Source organism: Ylistrum balloti, unplaced genomic scaffold, assembly GCF_031769215.1.
Source record: "Ylistrum balloti isolate Yb309-2 unplaced genomic scaffold, AGI_CSIRO_Ybal_v1 Utg370552, whole genome shotgun sequence".
In the NCBI taxonomy this organism is placed as follows: Eukaryota; Metazoa; Mollusca; class Bivalvia; order Pectinida; family Pectinidae; genus Ylistrum; species Ylistrum balloti.
This window is the reverse complement of record NW_026782348.1, coordinates 722941-736856: the sequence shown is the minus strand read 5'-3', so window position 1 is coordinate 736856 and position 13916 is coordinate 722941. Positions and strand designations below refer to the sequence as shown.

At 37.6% G+C, this 13916-nt stretch overlaps 1 protein-coding gene across 1 annotated transcript in view; it reads left to right on the top strand.

Annotated features, from left to right (window-relative positions):
• The window catches only part of LOC132556141 (atrial natriuretic peptide-converting enzyme-like), a 68112-nt gene that overhangs the window by 13719 nt on the left and 40477 nt on the right, over positions 1-13916 (top strand). Inside the window, exon 2 of the mRNA XM_060220530.1 lies at positions 11709-11985. Within this exon, the coding sequence (XP_060076513.1) occupies positions 11709-11985 (277 nt within the window). The remainder of the gene's footprint in view (positions 1-11708; positions 11986-13916) is intronic.

Genomic DNA, 13916 nt, shown 5'->3' with positions numbered 1-13916 from the left:
TGTTGAGTGTGGACATTAAATGCTATTTTATTGTCTATGGTGTTTTTAATATACGTCTCATTTTCTGTATAGGATGTTCTTTTATGTCTTCCTAGAATGTAGTTTAAAGTTACTGATGTTACTTTTACCAATCCGTATGGTTTTGCATGTGTTTGGCAGTGCACTAGCCATGTTTTGTTCCATGCTGTACTCTAAGCTGGTCTTGTTGTAAATCTTCGCAATCTGTGATGTTAAATATTTCTATATATAATGTTTTTGTTATTTGAGAGCAGACCTACGTTTGTATTTAAATATGTGTAGGACAAGCAAAAAAGGTCACGGGATCCCCGTGAAACTACAATGTTAACTAAGAATCTTTACTTACCGAAATGCCATAATCCAGCTCATTTGATAGACGAGTCGTTGGTGGGGACCTTGTCCAATGCTTTCATGAAAGTACAATCATGTACATCACTGCTTCTGCCTGAATCTCCATCCAATCATCTGTTACCTGTATTAATTGTAGAACGGCGGATCTGCTAAGGATACATCCAACTTGTCACTCACTTGAAAAATGATTTATTGATCTGCATGTACTTTATAATCGTTTCATTTATCATTGTTTCTAATACTTTGCAACATAGATACGTTAAGCTCATAGATCTAAATTCACTGGCGAATTTGCTGTCTCTCTTTTTTTTAAATGTCTGTGACACTTGCTTGCTTCCATTCTACAGGAACCATTCCAGTCTGTGTTAAAGTATTAAAGACGATGCACAGTCGCAGACTAATAACAGGACTCGTGATAAGATATCGTCTGGACATTAACACACATCGTATTAACACTGGATGGTAGTGCAATAGCATTATTGCTTCGTTTGTTATGCGGTTGACCTTGGACATATTCTCCTCAGTTTCCGAAGTAAATACTGTTAAATATGTTTGGTAACACCTCTGTTATTGTGACTCGCTCGTCTTGTCCAGTATATAGATTTGATACTTTGGTTGGTGATTTTGGTCTGTTGTTAGACATCGTTCGAGAATGTTTTAGCGTTACTTTTGACTTCCTCTGCTGTTTGCTTTTTGTAGTGTCTTGGTGTCTTTTTGTTCATTCTCCTGACAAGGTTGGTACAGTACTCTTGGTAAGTTTGTCGTTCCCTGTATTTAGAAAGAGTGATATTACGGGACGCTTTTTCTGATGGGTCGAGTGTCGCTGGATTTTCTGAATGGGATACATACATCAATTAGGATTTTAGTTTGGAGCGTTGATAAAAGTTCCTGGCCTTTGAATTTCAGTTTGCGAAACAGATTACAGTACAAGTTAACCTTTCCTTTATCAGCAGCTATCAAATGGTTGGTGAACGACTTTCAGCTTGGCAGAAATACTTTTGAAGATGACCCCGTTCTCAAACACACTCAGGACCACTATCAACCAGTACTAGTTTTGACAACATTAACACTGCCCAAACTAGTGACATAAAATCATCGTATGTTTTCACAGCCACTAGATCCACCAAGAGGGTTATATACAGACTAGTTTTGGATAGTAAAGGAGTGACTGACAACGATTATCTGCCAAATAGAAACATGATTAATAACAAATAATGCGCTAACCTACTGATACAGGTGCTCATTGAATCCATCGAGGGATTCTGCTTCACCAGCACTTGATTTGCAATTTGGTTAGTGACTAGTTGAATGCACTAATGACTCGCAGACTAATTAAAACAGGTGTGAAGTATTGGAAGGGGACTACATTGAAAAATAAAGCAGAATAAATCTAAATTTCTTGCTCTTTTTTGTGTAAGACTGAAAATATGTTTGTCACTCCGTTGGAAACACCCAGAAGAAACAGTCGCTTTGGAGACAAGCGCTTTGCAGGAAAATATGATTTCAAGGAATTTGTCACGTAAAATATCTACCATTGTTTAATTCACCTTTTATGTCTCCAAGGTTTTCAAAACAGGAAAACGTTAAGAACTTTGTTTTCACATACATACGGTATAATCTATGTTCTTATGTTTGTTTCGTCGTTAATGTCCTCTGCAAACAACACTCGTATATGAAAAATGTGATAAACAGTGTGATATATCTATTGTACGGTAGAAGTCACGTCTCAACGGCAGTTGCTTGGAAACAGCAACGGTAACAGTTTGCAAAGTAACAAACAGATTCACAATTAACACTTGAAAATCCCCTGATATATTAAGACACTTTTGAAACGCGCTGGATCAATGAATACGAGCAATTTAGAAGACAACCGTATAAACGCTTCTGAAGAAAAACGAATACGCTTGTTTTTGATAAACAAGGATAGCAAGAAGGCGAGAAAAGATTTTACCCAGAGAGAGCAGAAGTCACACACGCTGTAGGAACATTGACGTAAGTACTTAATTGTTGTCAGGAGTGCATTTTTCAGTTCTCGAAAAATGTCCGTTTGTGCATGTTGAAAATGTGAGACGCATGCGTATTCAATTCTAGACAATCAACAATATACCAAACACAAGGAACAATAAAATTGGTATTTATCAGATTTTTATAAAGTCTAGTGTGTTGACGCTGTGGAATATTTGTTCTTTGTTATAGAAATATATATATTTTGGTATGTTCATAATTTTGTATATCTTTCGTCACTGTGTTGTCAATGTGGAGTTATTTGTCGGTATGATGACACATTTCTGTCATTTGTCTTTGCGTGACGACACATTCTTGTCTTTTGTCTTGGTTTGTTGAAATTATGGTTTGTTTGTGTGTTGCGAATGTGGTGTAGATTGTCAATGAGTGTTAAAATTGTGGTGTAGCTTTCTCTTAACGCCGACAATATGGCATATTTTGTTTTTTTATGTTCGATAGTTTTGGATTTTGTCCTTGTGTGTAGACACTGTGGTGTCGTTTACTTTGCTGCACGTTGTAATTGTGGTTTAATTGTCTGTGTACTTCGATAAAATGACATAGTATTTGCAGACATTATTGGGACACTTTAATGTAGATTTTCTGTGTGTGTTGTAACAAAAGCGTACTTTGTGTGTTGCCACTACGACTTCTTTTGCCCATGTTTGTTATCACCGTGATGTATTTCATCTGTATGAGTTTACACTATGTTGAAGGTTGTATTTTTGTTGACGCTATGGCGGAATTGGTCATTGTGTTGTTGATTCTATGGTGTGTTTTGTCTTCATGTATTGACAATTTGTGTGTGTTGACAGTATGATGTAGTGTTTCTTTATGGCAATATTGTGTCGTGAGTCTGTGGATATTGACACTATGATGTATCTTTATGCATTGTGACACTGTATTGTTGTTTGTCTTTGTGTGGTGGTTGACAACATGGTTAAGTTTATGGTTTGGGTGTTCATGTTGACGCTATGATGTAATTTGTCTTTGTATGTTGACACTATTGGATTTATTGTCGTTATAGTGTAGCAAAATTATATAGTTTGTGTCTGTATGTTGACATTATAGTGTTGTTATACAAGGGTGAGATTTTTTTGTATGTGACACTATGGTAAAGTTGTGGTGGGTGACATTAAGGTACAGTTTGTGTTTGTATGTTGACACAATGGTGCAGTTTGTGTGTTACATGTAACACTGTGGTGCAGTTTGCCATTACTATTGTGCTGCGTCTGTCGTTTTTTAAACATTTCCTTTAAATCCTTACCCTTGCTTAACGTCTAGAGGCTTTTAACCAAATCTGATTTTAAATTTCATTTTGTTGGGAAATCATTCCTAAATTCAGAAAGCTGATTCGACCTCAAGATACCTTGGGATGCGGCCTCAAAATGGGAAATTAGACAATATTTTTGTCTGAAAATTCAGAACACCTAGGGATTTAAGAGCGATGTTCCAGAAGGGATTTTAGGAAATATTTTGCTTTAAAACACTACTCCGTATCCATGCCTTGGTAGATTTTATCCAAATTCGATCTGAAACATCATTAGGGATGGACAATGCATTTTTGTCAATTAAGTAAAAGTTAATACACCATTAGGGACTACAAACAAGGGAGTTACACACTTTTTTGATTTAAGATACTAATCTTTCTTAATGCGCGGAAGAATTTCAACCAAATTTGGTCTTGAGCCCAATTAGTAAGTTAAAAATGTATTAAGCGTACAAGAAGTGATACTGATATTGTCCTGACCAAACCCTATTTTTAAGTTTGGTCCAAAATCAAACCTCACTTTGAACAAATATTTTAGACTACTTCTCCAGTCTCAGTCGTTCTAGTGAGAAAAATGGCTGAAGTATCATTTGTTAATAAAAAGAAAAAGATAATATATTGTTGTTATAAGCCTTTAACTATAAAACTTCAACATGGTAGCCATTTTGTCACATGATTGAGCAATTGTTTTTCGTGAACAACTCCTACACTTTATCAGTTAATTATAACTTCAGGTATTGTTCATTAGATGTGTGATACCTTAAACAGCAAATGGTGAGCTATTCAAATCGCCTTTTATCTGCGGACCGTTCGTCCGTCTGTCTGTCGATTGTGAAATATGACTGTTACGGGCCATTGTCCTATCATTATGTTGTTCAATTTGTCTTTGTGTGGTGTAGATTTTTTGTGTGTTGACACGTGGGTCTGTCTTTTTATCTTAAAAATATAGTTTCAGTTTGTCATTGTATATTTGCTCTTTGTTGTAGTTTGGTTTTGTATGTTAATAATATGGTATAGGTTTCCTTTTTTGTGTTCTGACACTGTGGTGTATATGTTTTTATTGACGGTATGGTATCTTCGTGAGCTGACATTATGGTGAAATTTGTCTTTGTTGATCCTAAAGTGTAGTTTGTCCCTCTGTATGTTAATCCTATGGTGTAGTTAGTCCCTTTGTGTGTTAATCCTATGGTGTAGTTAGTACCTCTGTATGTTCATCCTTTTTTGTAGTTAGTCCCTGTGTGTGTTAATCCCATAGTGTAGTTAGTCCCTGTGTGTGTTAATCCTATAGTGTAGTTAGTCCCTGTGTGTGTTAATCCTATGGTGTAGTTTGTCCCTCTCTGTGTTAATCCTATAACGTAGTTAGTCCCTCTGTGTGTTAATCCTATGGTGTAGTTAGTCCCTCTGTGTTAATCCAATAGTGTAGTTAGTCTTTGTGTGTTAATCCTATAATGTAGTTAGTCCCTTTGTGTGTTAATCCTATAATGTAGTTAGTCCCTTTGTGTGTTAATCCTATGGTGTAGTTAGTCCCTCTGTGTGTTAATCCTATGGTGTAGTTAGTCCCTCTGTGTAGTTAGTCTTCTGTGTGTTAATACAATGGTGTAGTTAGTCCCTCTGTGTGTTAATCCTATAGTGTAGTTAGTCCCTCTTTGTGTTAACCCTATGGTGTAGTTAGTCCCTCTGTGTGTTAATCCTATGGTGTAGTTAGTCCCTCTGTGTGTTAATCCTATGGTGTAGTTAGTCCCTCTGTGTGTTAATCCTATGGTGTAGTTAGTCCCTCTGTGTGTTAATACTATGGTGTAGTTAGTCCCTCTTTGTGTTAATCCTATGGTGTAGTTAGTCCCTCTGTGTGTTAATCCTATGGTGTAGTTAGTCCCTCTGTGTGTTAATCCTATGGTGTAGTTAGTCTTCTGTGTGTTAATACTATGGTGTAGTTAGTCCCTCTGTGTGTTAATCCTGTAGTGTAGTTAGTCCCTCTGTGTGTTAATCCTATAGTGTAGTTAGTCCCTCTGTGTGTTAATCCTGTAGTGTAGTTAGTCCCTGTGTGTGTTAATCATATAGTGTAGTTAGTCCCTCTGTGTGTTAATCCTATAGTGTAGTTAGTCCCTCTGTGTGTTAATCCTGTACTGTAGTTAGTCTTTGTGTGTTGATCTTATGGTGTAGTCTGTCTTTGTTTGTGTTAACCCTATGTTTAAGTTTGGTGCAGTTTGTCCCTGTGTGTCAATCTGTTCGTAGATCCTATGTTGTAGTTTATCTTTGTTTGTGGTAACCTTATGTTTAAGTTTGGTGCAGTTTGTCCGTGTGTGTCAATCTGTTCGTTGATCCTAAAGTGCAGTTTGTTTATGTGTGTGTTAACCCTTTGAAAAAATGTGTCTTCGTTTATCCTATGGTATAGTTTGTGTGTGTTGTGCAGTGTTTCTTTGTTTATAATCCAATAAGATATAAGTTTTTTGTGTGTTCTCACTTTATTGAAGTCTGTCTTTGGATGGGATTCTTTTGTTTGTTTATCAGATTTTCTTTTTTTTTTTTTTTTTTGAAAACTTGCAGTTGCAGTTTGTGTGTGTTGACACTGTTGTAATTTGTCTGTGTTGTAATTTGTCTGTGAGTGTCGACACTATGTTTTAGTTTGTCTGTGTATGTTGTCAATCTGTTGTAATTTATCTGTGTTAAAGTTTGTCTGTGTGTGTTGTCACTCTGTTATAATTTGTCTCCGTGTGTTGACACAATGTTGTAATTAATCTGTGTTTAAGTTTGTCTGTATGTGATCATATGTATTGTTGTTTGTCTTTGTGTGCTGACACTATGTTGTAGTTTGTCTTTGTGTGTTGACACTATGTTGTAGTTTGTCTTTGTGTGTTGACACTATGTTGTAGTTTGTCTTTGTGTGTTGACACTATGTTGTAGTTTGTCTTTGTGTGTTGATACTTTGTTGTAGTTTGTCTTGTTGTGTTGACACTATTGTGTAGTTTGTCTTTGTGTGTTGACACTATGTTGTAGTTTGTCTTTGTGTGTTGACACTATGTTGTAGTTTGTCTTTGTGTGTTGACACTATGTTGTAGTTTGTCTTTGTGTGTTGATACTTTGTTGTTGTTTGTCTTTGTGTGCTGACACTATGTTGTAGTTTGTCTTTGTGTGTTGACACTATGTTGTTGTTTGTCTGTGTGTGTTGACACTATGTTGTTGTTTGTCTTTGTGTGCTGACACTATGTTGTAGTTTGTCTTTGTGTGTTGACACTATGTTGTTGTTTGTCTGTGTGTGTTGACACTATGTTGTTGTTTGTCTTTGTGTGCTGACACTATGTTGTAGTTTGTCTTTGTGTGTTGACACTATGTTGTAGTTTGTCTTTGTGTGTTAACACTATGTGTAGTTTGTCTTTGTGTGCTGACACTATGTTGTAGTTTGTCTTTGTGTGTTGACACTATGTTGTAGTTTGTCTTTGTGTGTTGACACTATGTTGTAGTTTGTCTTTGTGTGTTGACACTATGTTGTAGTTTGTCTTTGTGTGTTGACACTATTGTGTAGTTTGTCTTTGTGTGTTGATACTTTGTTGTAGTTTGTCTTGTTGTGTTGACACTATTGTGTAGTTTGTCTTTGTGTGTTGACACTATGTTGTAGTTTGTCTGTGTGTGATCATATGTATTGTAGTTTGTCTTTGTGTGTTGACACTATGTTGTAGTTTGTCTGTGTGTGATCAGATGTATTGTGGTTTGTCTTTGTGTGTTGACACTATGTTGTAGTTTGTCTTGTTGTGTTGACACTATTGTGTAGTTTGTCTTTGTGTGTTGACACTATGTTGTAGTTTGTCTGTGTGTGATCAGATGTATTGTGGTTTGTCTTTGTGTGTTGACACTATGTTGTAGTTTGTCTGTGTGTGATCAGATGTATTGTGGTTTGTCTTTGTGTGTTGACACTATGTTGTAGTTTGTCTTGTTGTGTTGACACTATTGTGTAGTTTGTCTTTGTGTGTTGACACTATGTTGTAGTTTGTCTGTGTGTGATCAGATGTATTGTGGTTTGTCTTTGTGTGTTGACACTATGTTGTAGTTTGTCTGTGTGTGATCAGATGTATTGTGGTTTGTCTTTGTGTGTTGACACTATGTTGTAGTTTGTCTGTGTGTGATCAGATGTATTGTGGTTTGTCTTTGTGTGTTGACACTATGTTGTAGTTTGTCTTGTTGTGTTGACACTATTGTGTAGTTTGTCTTTGTGTGTTGACACTATGTTGTAGTTTGTCTGTGTGTGATCATATGTATTGTGGTTTGTCTTTGTGTGTTGACACTATGTTGTAGTTTGTCTGTGTGTGATCAGATGTATTGTGGTTTGTCTTTGTGTGTTGACACTATGTTGTAGTTTGTCTTGTTGTGTTGACACTATTGTGTGGTTTGTCTTTGTGTGTTGACACTATTTCGTTGTTTGTCTTTGTGTGTTGACACCATGTTGTTGTTTGTCTTTGTGTGCTGACACTATGTTGTATTTAAGCTATTCGGAAAGTATTTGAAACAATTTTTATGCTTATTTTTTTGTAATTATTTATATTTAAATAAGTATTATATATATTATATCCTATAAAACATAGTTCTCTTCTTTGCTGATGGTTGTCTTTTTGATTCACAGATTGTTGTTGAGATGTTACGACGAGGTACGCCCTTTTTGTCTGATACAGTTCCAATACAAGCAAGCGCGAAAGGCAAACAACGCCGTTTCTCGGCGGGGCCTATACTCCGTAGAGCCTTGACAACGAACAGCCCAGACCTGTCAGAAGGTTTCCTGCTCAGAGAAAACAAGAGACGACCAACGGCCTATCATTCATCCGACAAGCCTCCTGTGGACGTTAGCCTTCCACCTGTAATACTGCTGTTGTCCTTATCGTTAACAATAGATAAGCATGTCGCTGAGCTAGTCATTGACATAAAAATGTTATGTAGCGATGAAAGTAACAGGAGTGCAACGTGTCACTAGTGTGGAATGGTTGTCTGTCTCTTTCATCCGACCCCAAGTCCCCCCCCCCCCCCCCAAAAAAAAAAAAAACAATCGGTTAAATGATACCGTTTTTATTTCATAGCAACAATCTAAGAATATGTAAACGTAAGTGTTGTTTTCATTCAAAACATTTGATGGTTCGGTTGATGAAATATTATCTTAACTGATCATAATCAGCTCGCCGAACCCGAAGAGCCAAGTGAGCTAATAACATACCGCGGCATCCGTCGTTCGTCCTTCCGTAAACTTTTTCTACCAGTTGCTTGTAGTGATGAACGATAGCGCAGATTTTGACCAAATTCGGTCAGAAGAATACTTTAAGTAAGATGACAATTCGTGGGTATTGTCCACCCGGGGCAGGATGTGTTGGCAATCCCTTTCAGATCCCACTTCACCTTTAGAAATGAATAGAGTTTGCCAAATTTGGTCTGAGGCATCAATGGGTTAAGAAGAATCCTTTGGCATGGGGGGAGACGAGCAAATTCCTTTAAATCCTACTCCTACCGTAGGAATGATGGGATTTTGCTAAATTTGTTCTGAAGTATAGAGAACACATTTTTTCATAAGCAGTGGATCAGGGCCCCATTGGAGAGGTAGGGCGGGGCAAAATTATTGGACCTTACCAAACTTTTTTGTGAAGTATGGATTTTTAGGAATGATGGAATTTGTCCCAATTTTTGTCTGAAGTATTCACGGGTGCAGGAAATATTTGCATAAATGATGCATCTGGTTCCCATAGGGCAGAGGGCAGATTTAATAGAATAAATAGATAGAAATATTTCAAATGATTTTTAGCTTAGTTTAGATGAATCAATTTCAGCGAATTAGATAACGTTAGGGATACATGCCCTATGGGCCTCTTGTTTGTAGATTTTATATACACATTTATAATTTGAATTTTATGAAGAGTATTTTACAAAAATATCAAAGATAACTATAACGCTTTTGTAATTTTAATTTGTACAAAACGGTGAAAACCCTCTGCCTATATACACGTGTGTTGTTATTATTAGCAATGTTCGACTTTTTTATCTGTCCAACTAACGATAATCGAGCAACATTTTCCCGTCTGCTTTGTTAAGGTGGCTATCGCCCTGCCTTCTTATCTGAGACAACTTGTAATTATCTCAGTATAACCCTAAGAATCATTTATCTCTAATTATATATCAATAGTAAAACTACAAAGCATCTAGTGGTCTGATTGACGTCCATTGATTGGAGTGGGTCGATTTGAATTCTGTAACGCCTGCACTTGGTTCATCAGCAGTTCGTTACTTCCTAATTGCATTCCGTTGCTGACATATCATAAACACGATCATACACTAAGGCTTTGTTGTCTGTTTTATTATATCTTTAAACACAGAACAGCTCATCGGATTTGATGAACACTGAAGGATCAATCTGTACCTACATGTATTTCACAAGGGTCAACCAGACTATACATCAACCGTGCATACATGTGTGTTCATTAAGTGATGGGTAGAACTTTGATATAATCATTACCTATGATAGTGCTTTAAACAACTTATTCCAATAACGATTTATATCGCATGCGCCACTCACCTGCACGACAAAATATCAGACTTGCCTCGATCGGAGGAGATCTGTGTACCAAGAACAGTAATACGCTCACAGTGAAATAAGACTTTGAATTCTGATTAATAGTGACTATATTCTTAAACCATAACGGCAATAAAGCCCTCTCGAGAACTTTATACTACCTTACTACGGTCGTCATGTATCAACTGTTTTCAGATTTCCTCGTGTAAATATCGAGGCTCAGGTATTACTACAACCTTACGGCACACGAGAAATGGCTCCTTTGATGTCCTTACATCAAAGTCATATAATAATAAATCTTTAGTTATGGAGCAGTACATTTTATTTGATCAGAAATGTTTGATGATACTGATGTTTATTTCGCTACAATATATAGACCACTGTTTGTAAACCGTTCATTTACAATGTGTGCAATACTGTTTCTGTAATCTTGCCACAACTTGTTATTGTTCATATAAAAGCAAACTTGTACAGTAAAGTTTAGAACAGCCATTGTTCTTATAATTGAGGCAGTGAGTAATTTCTCCTAAAAATCCTCCTACGTCTCTCTGTTACAATGAGGTACTGTGTGATGGCACCAAGTGGATGCCTTGTTCTGGAGCGTGTTACTACAGACACTGCCCTGGCTTCAGGAGAACTGGTATAATTGGCAATGTTGTAATGATCAGGGGTTGCTTGTTACCATTAAACACTGTAATCAAAGGATAAAGCAATTCTATCAATCTTACAGTATGTCTATTCGGATTTATAGTACACTAAACTTCCAAATCCGAACTGCCGTCCGGCGAATTTAGTGCTTTACCACCATTCAAAGTGGATATTTATGTGTTGATTAAACGAGAAAGAGAATGAATTACCGGCTCCAAAACAAGTACTTTCATGTAGACGCACTCATGGAACGGCGTATATAATAGGAGTTTCAGACAGGACTCCAACTCGGTCCATTTGTTTCCGGGGATGAATTTCGGCATCAAATCTTAATATATCGGCATTTAAAAGCTACATTGTAATGCTGATGGTTGAGCCCCGTCCGGAGGCAGAACGGGGGTGGGAGAAGTAGTAATAAATGACTCGGTCTCACATGCAAACGTAGCCGTCCATTATCCAGTTGAATTAGTACGGCGGGCATAACTTATTGATTTTACCGGAAGTCTATGCATATATGTTGATACCTGTAACCCTCTGTGTCGTTGGCGCGAGACAAACACGAGCGAGTTACATCCCTCCGCTGTCACTGCTGCTGTGCCTCTACACGTTTTACAACAATGGTCAATTAGAAAGTGTAACCTAAGATAGAGCATGATAACTTAGATACAAAAATCAAATGTTAGGCGCCGTGGGGCGACCCTTCCTTCTAACCCGTAGCAATATTGCTCTGCAGTTGTCGGGGATGGTAAACCTGTTGTCACTCTAACTTAGTGCTGTGTCCGCTTCATGGCCATGAGCGGCGACATCATTAACAGGATTCCTCTCAAGGTAATTCACAGAAAACTATATCCTAGTGGTGATGAGAGTGTTACTCTTCTTCAGGCTTGCTATGACAACCCGTTGTTCCACGAGGAGGACTCTCGATACCCACAGGACGACCTGGTACGTCATGGTATGGGCTCCACGGGAGGCAACGGCACCCCAGGGGAGAAGGGGTCGCGTGCAAAGGACTACCACGTGACCACTGAACTACCTCCATCTGACGTCCATTTTAAAAAGTCGTACCCCTTCCGGCAGCGGTCAGTGGTAAAAGTTGTGACTATCGTTGTCATAGTGATATTGGTGGCACTCCTGATTGGACTACTTGTACACTTTCTAGGTGAGCTTTTTTATTGTATATTTTTGCGTCATGAATATATTTGGTATATCGCACGTATTTTTCTTTATATGATATACTGATACTCAATACTGTACTTTTGATTGTCTCTATATTTCCGACTATGAACATTCTTCCCAATACTACCTCCATACTTTCGACTACTACCTATATTTCCCACCGTTTCTTTACTTACTACTATTCCTGTACTTCTCACCGTTTATGTACTCATCTTTAGCCGTATACTTTTCACTGCACCTATACCACCACTATTATTATTCTTTCCACTGTTACTGTACTCGCTACTATTACTCTGCTTCCCACTATTTCTGAACTAAACACTATATTTTTTAACTTCCTACGGTTTCTGTATCAAAACTATTCGTCTTATTCCCGTCTTCGGTATTCAACATGTTTCCTGTACTTCCCACTGTTGCTATACTAACCGCTATTCTTGTACTTTCGACTGCTGCTATACTAACCGCTATTCTTGTACTTCCCACTGTTTCTATACTAACCGCTATTCTTGTACTTTCGACTGTTGCTATACTAACCGCTATTCTTGTACTTTCGACTGTTGCTATACTAACCGCTATTCTTGTACTTTCGACTGTTGCTATACTAACCGCTATTCTTGTACTTTCGACTGTTGTTATACTAACCGCAATTCTTGTACTTCCCACTGTTGCTATACTAACCGCTATTCTTGTACTTTCGACTGTTGCTATACTAACCGCCATTCTTGTACTTCCCACTGTTGCTATACTAACCGCAATTCTTGTACTTCCCACTGTTGCTATACTAACCGCTATTCTTGTACTTTCGATTGTTGTTATACTAACCCCTCTTCACGTACTTCCCACTGTTTCTGAACTCACCACTTTTCTCGTACTTAGCACTGTTTCTATACTAACCACTATTCCTGTACTTCAACTGTTTCTGTACTAAACACTAATCCCGTACTTCCCACTGTGTCTGTACTAACAACTATTTCTGTATTTCCCACTGTTTCTATACTAACCACTATTCCCGTACTTCCCACTGTTTCTATACTTACCACTATTCCTGTACTTTCACTGTTTCTATACTAACCACTATTTGTCTACTTCCCACTGTTTCCATACTAACCTCTAATTTCGTACTTTTCACTGTTTCTGTACTTACCACTAATCCCGTACTTTCCACTCTTTATTTACTAACCACAATTCCTGTACTTCCCACTGTTTCTATACTAACCACTAATCTCGTACTTTTCACTGTTTCTGTACTTACCACTAATCTCGTACTTTTCACTGTTTCTGTACTAACCACTAATCCCGTACTTTCCACTGTTTATATACTTACCACTAATCCCGTACTTCTCACTGTTTCTGTACTAACCACTAATCCCGTACTTTCCACTGTTTATATACTAACCACTATTCCTGTACTTCCACTGTTTCTGTACTAACCACTATTTGTCTACTTCCCACTGTTTCCATACTAACCACTAATCCCGTACTTCCCACTGTTTCTGTACTAACCACTATTTGTCTACTTCCCACTGTTTCCATACTAACCACTAATCCCGTACTTGCCACTGTTTCTGTACTAACCACTATTTGTCTACTTCCCACTGTTTCCATACTAACCACTAATCCCGTACTTCCCACTGTTTCCATACTAACCACTAATCCCGTACTTCCCACTGTTTCTGTACTAACCACTATTTGTCTACTTCCCACTGTTTCCATACTAACCACTAATCCCATACTTCCCACTGTTTCTGTACTAACCACTAATCTCGTACTTCCCACTGTTTCTGTACTAACCACTATTTGTCTACTTCCCACTGTTTCTATACTAACCACTAATCTCGTACTTTTCACTGTTTCTGTACTTACCACTAATCTCGTACTTTTCACTGTTTCTGTACTTACCACTAATCCCGTACT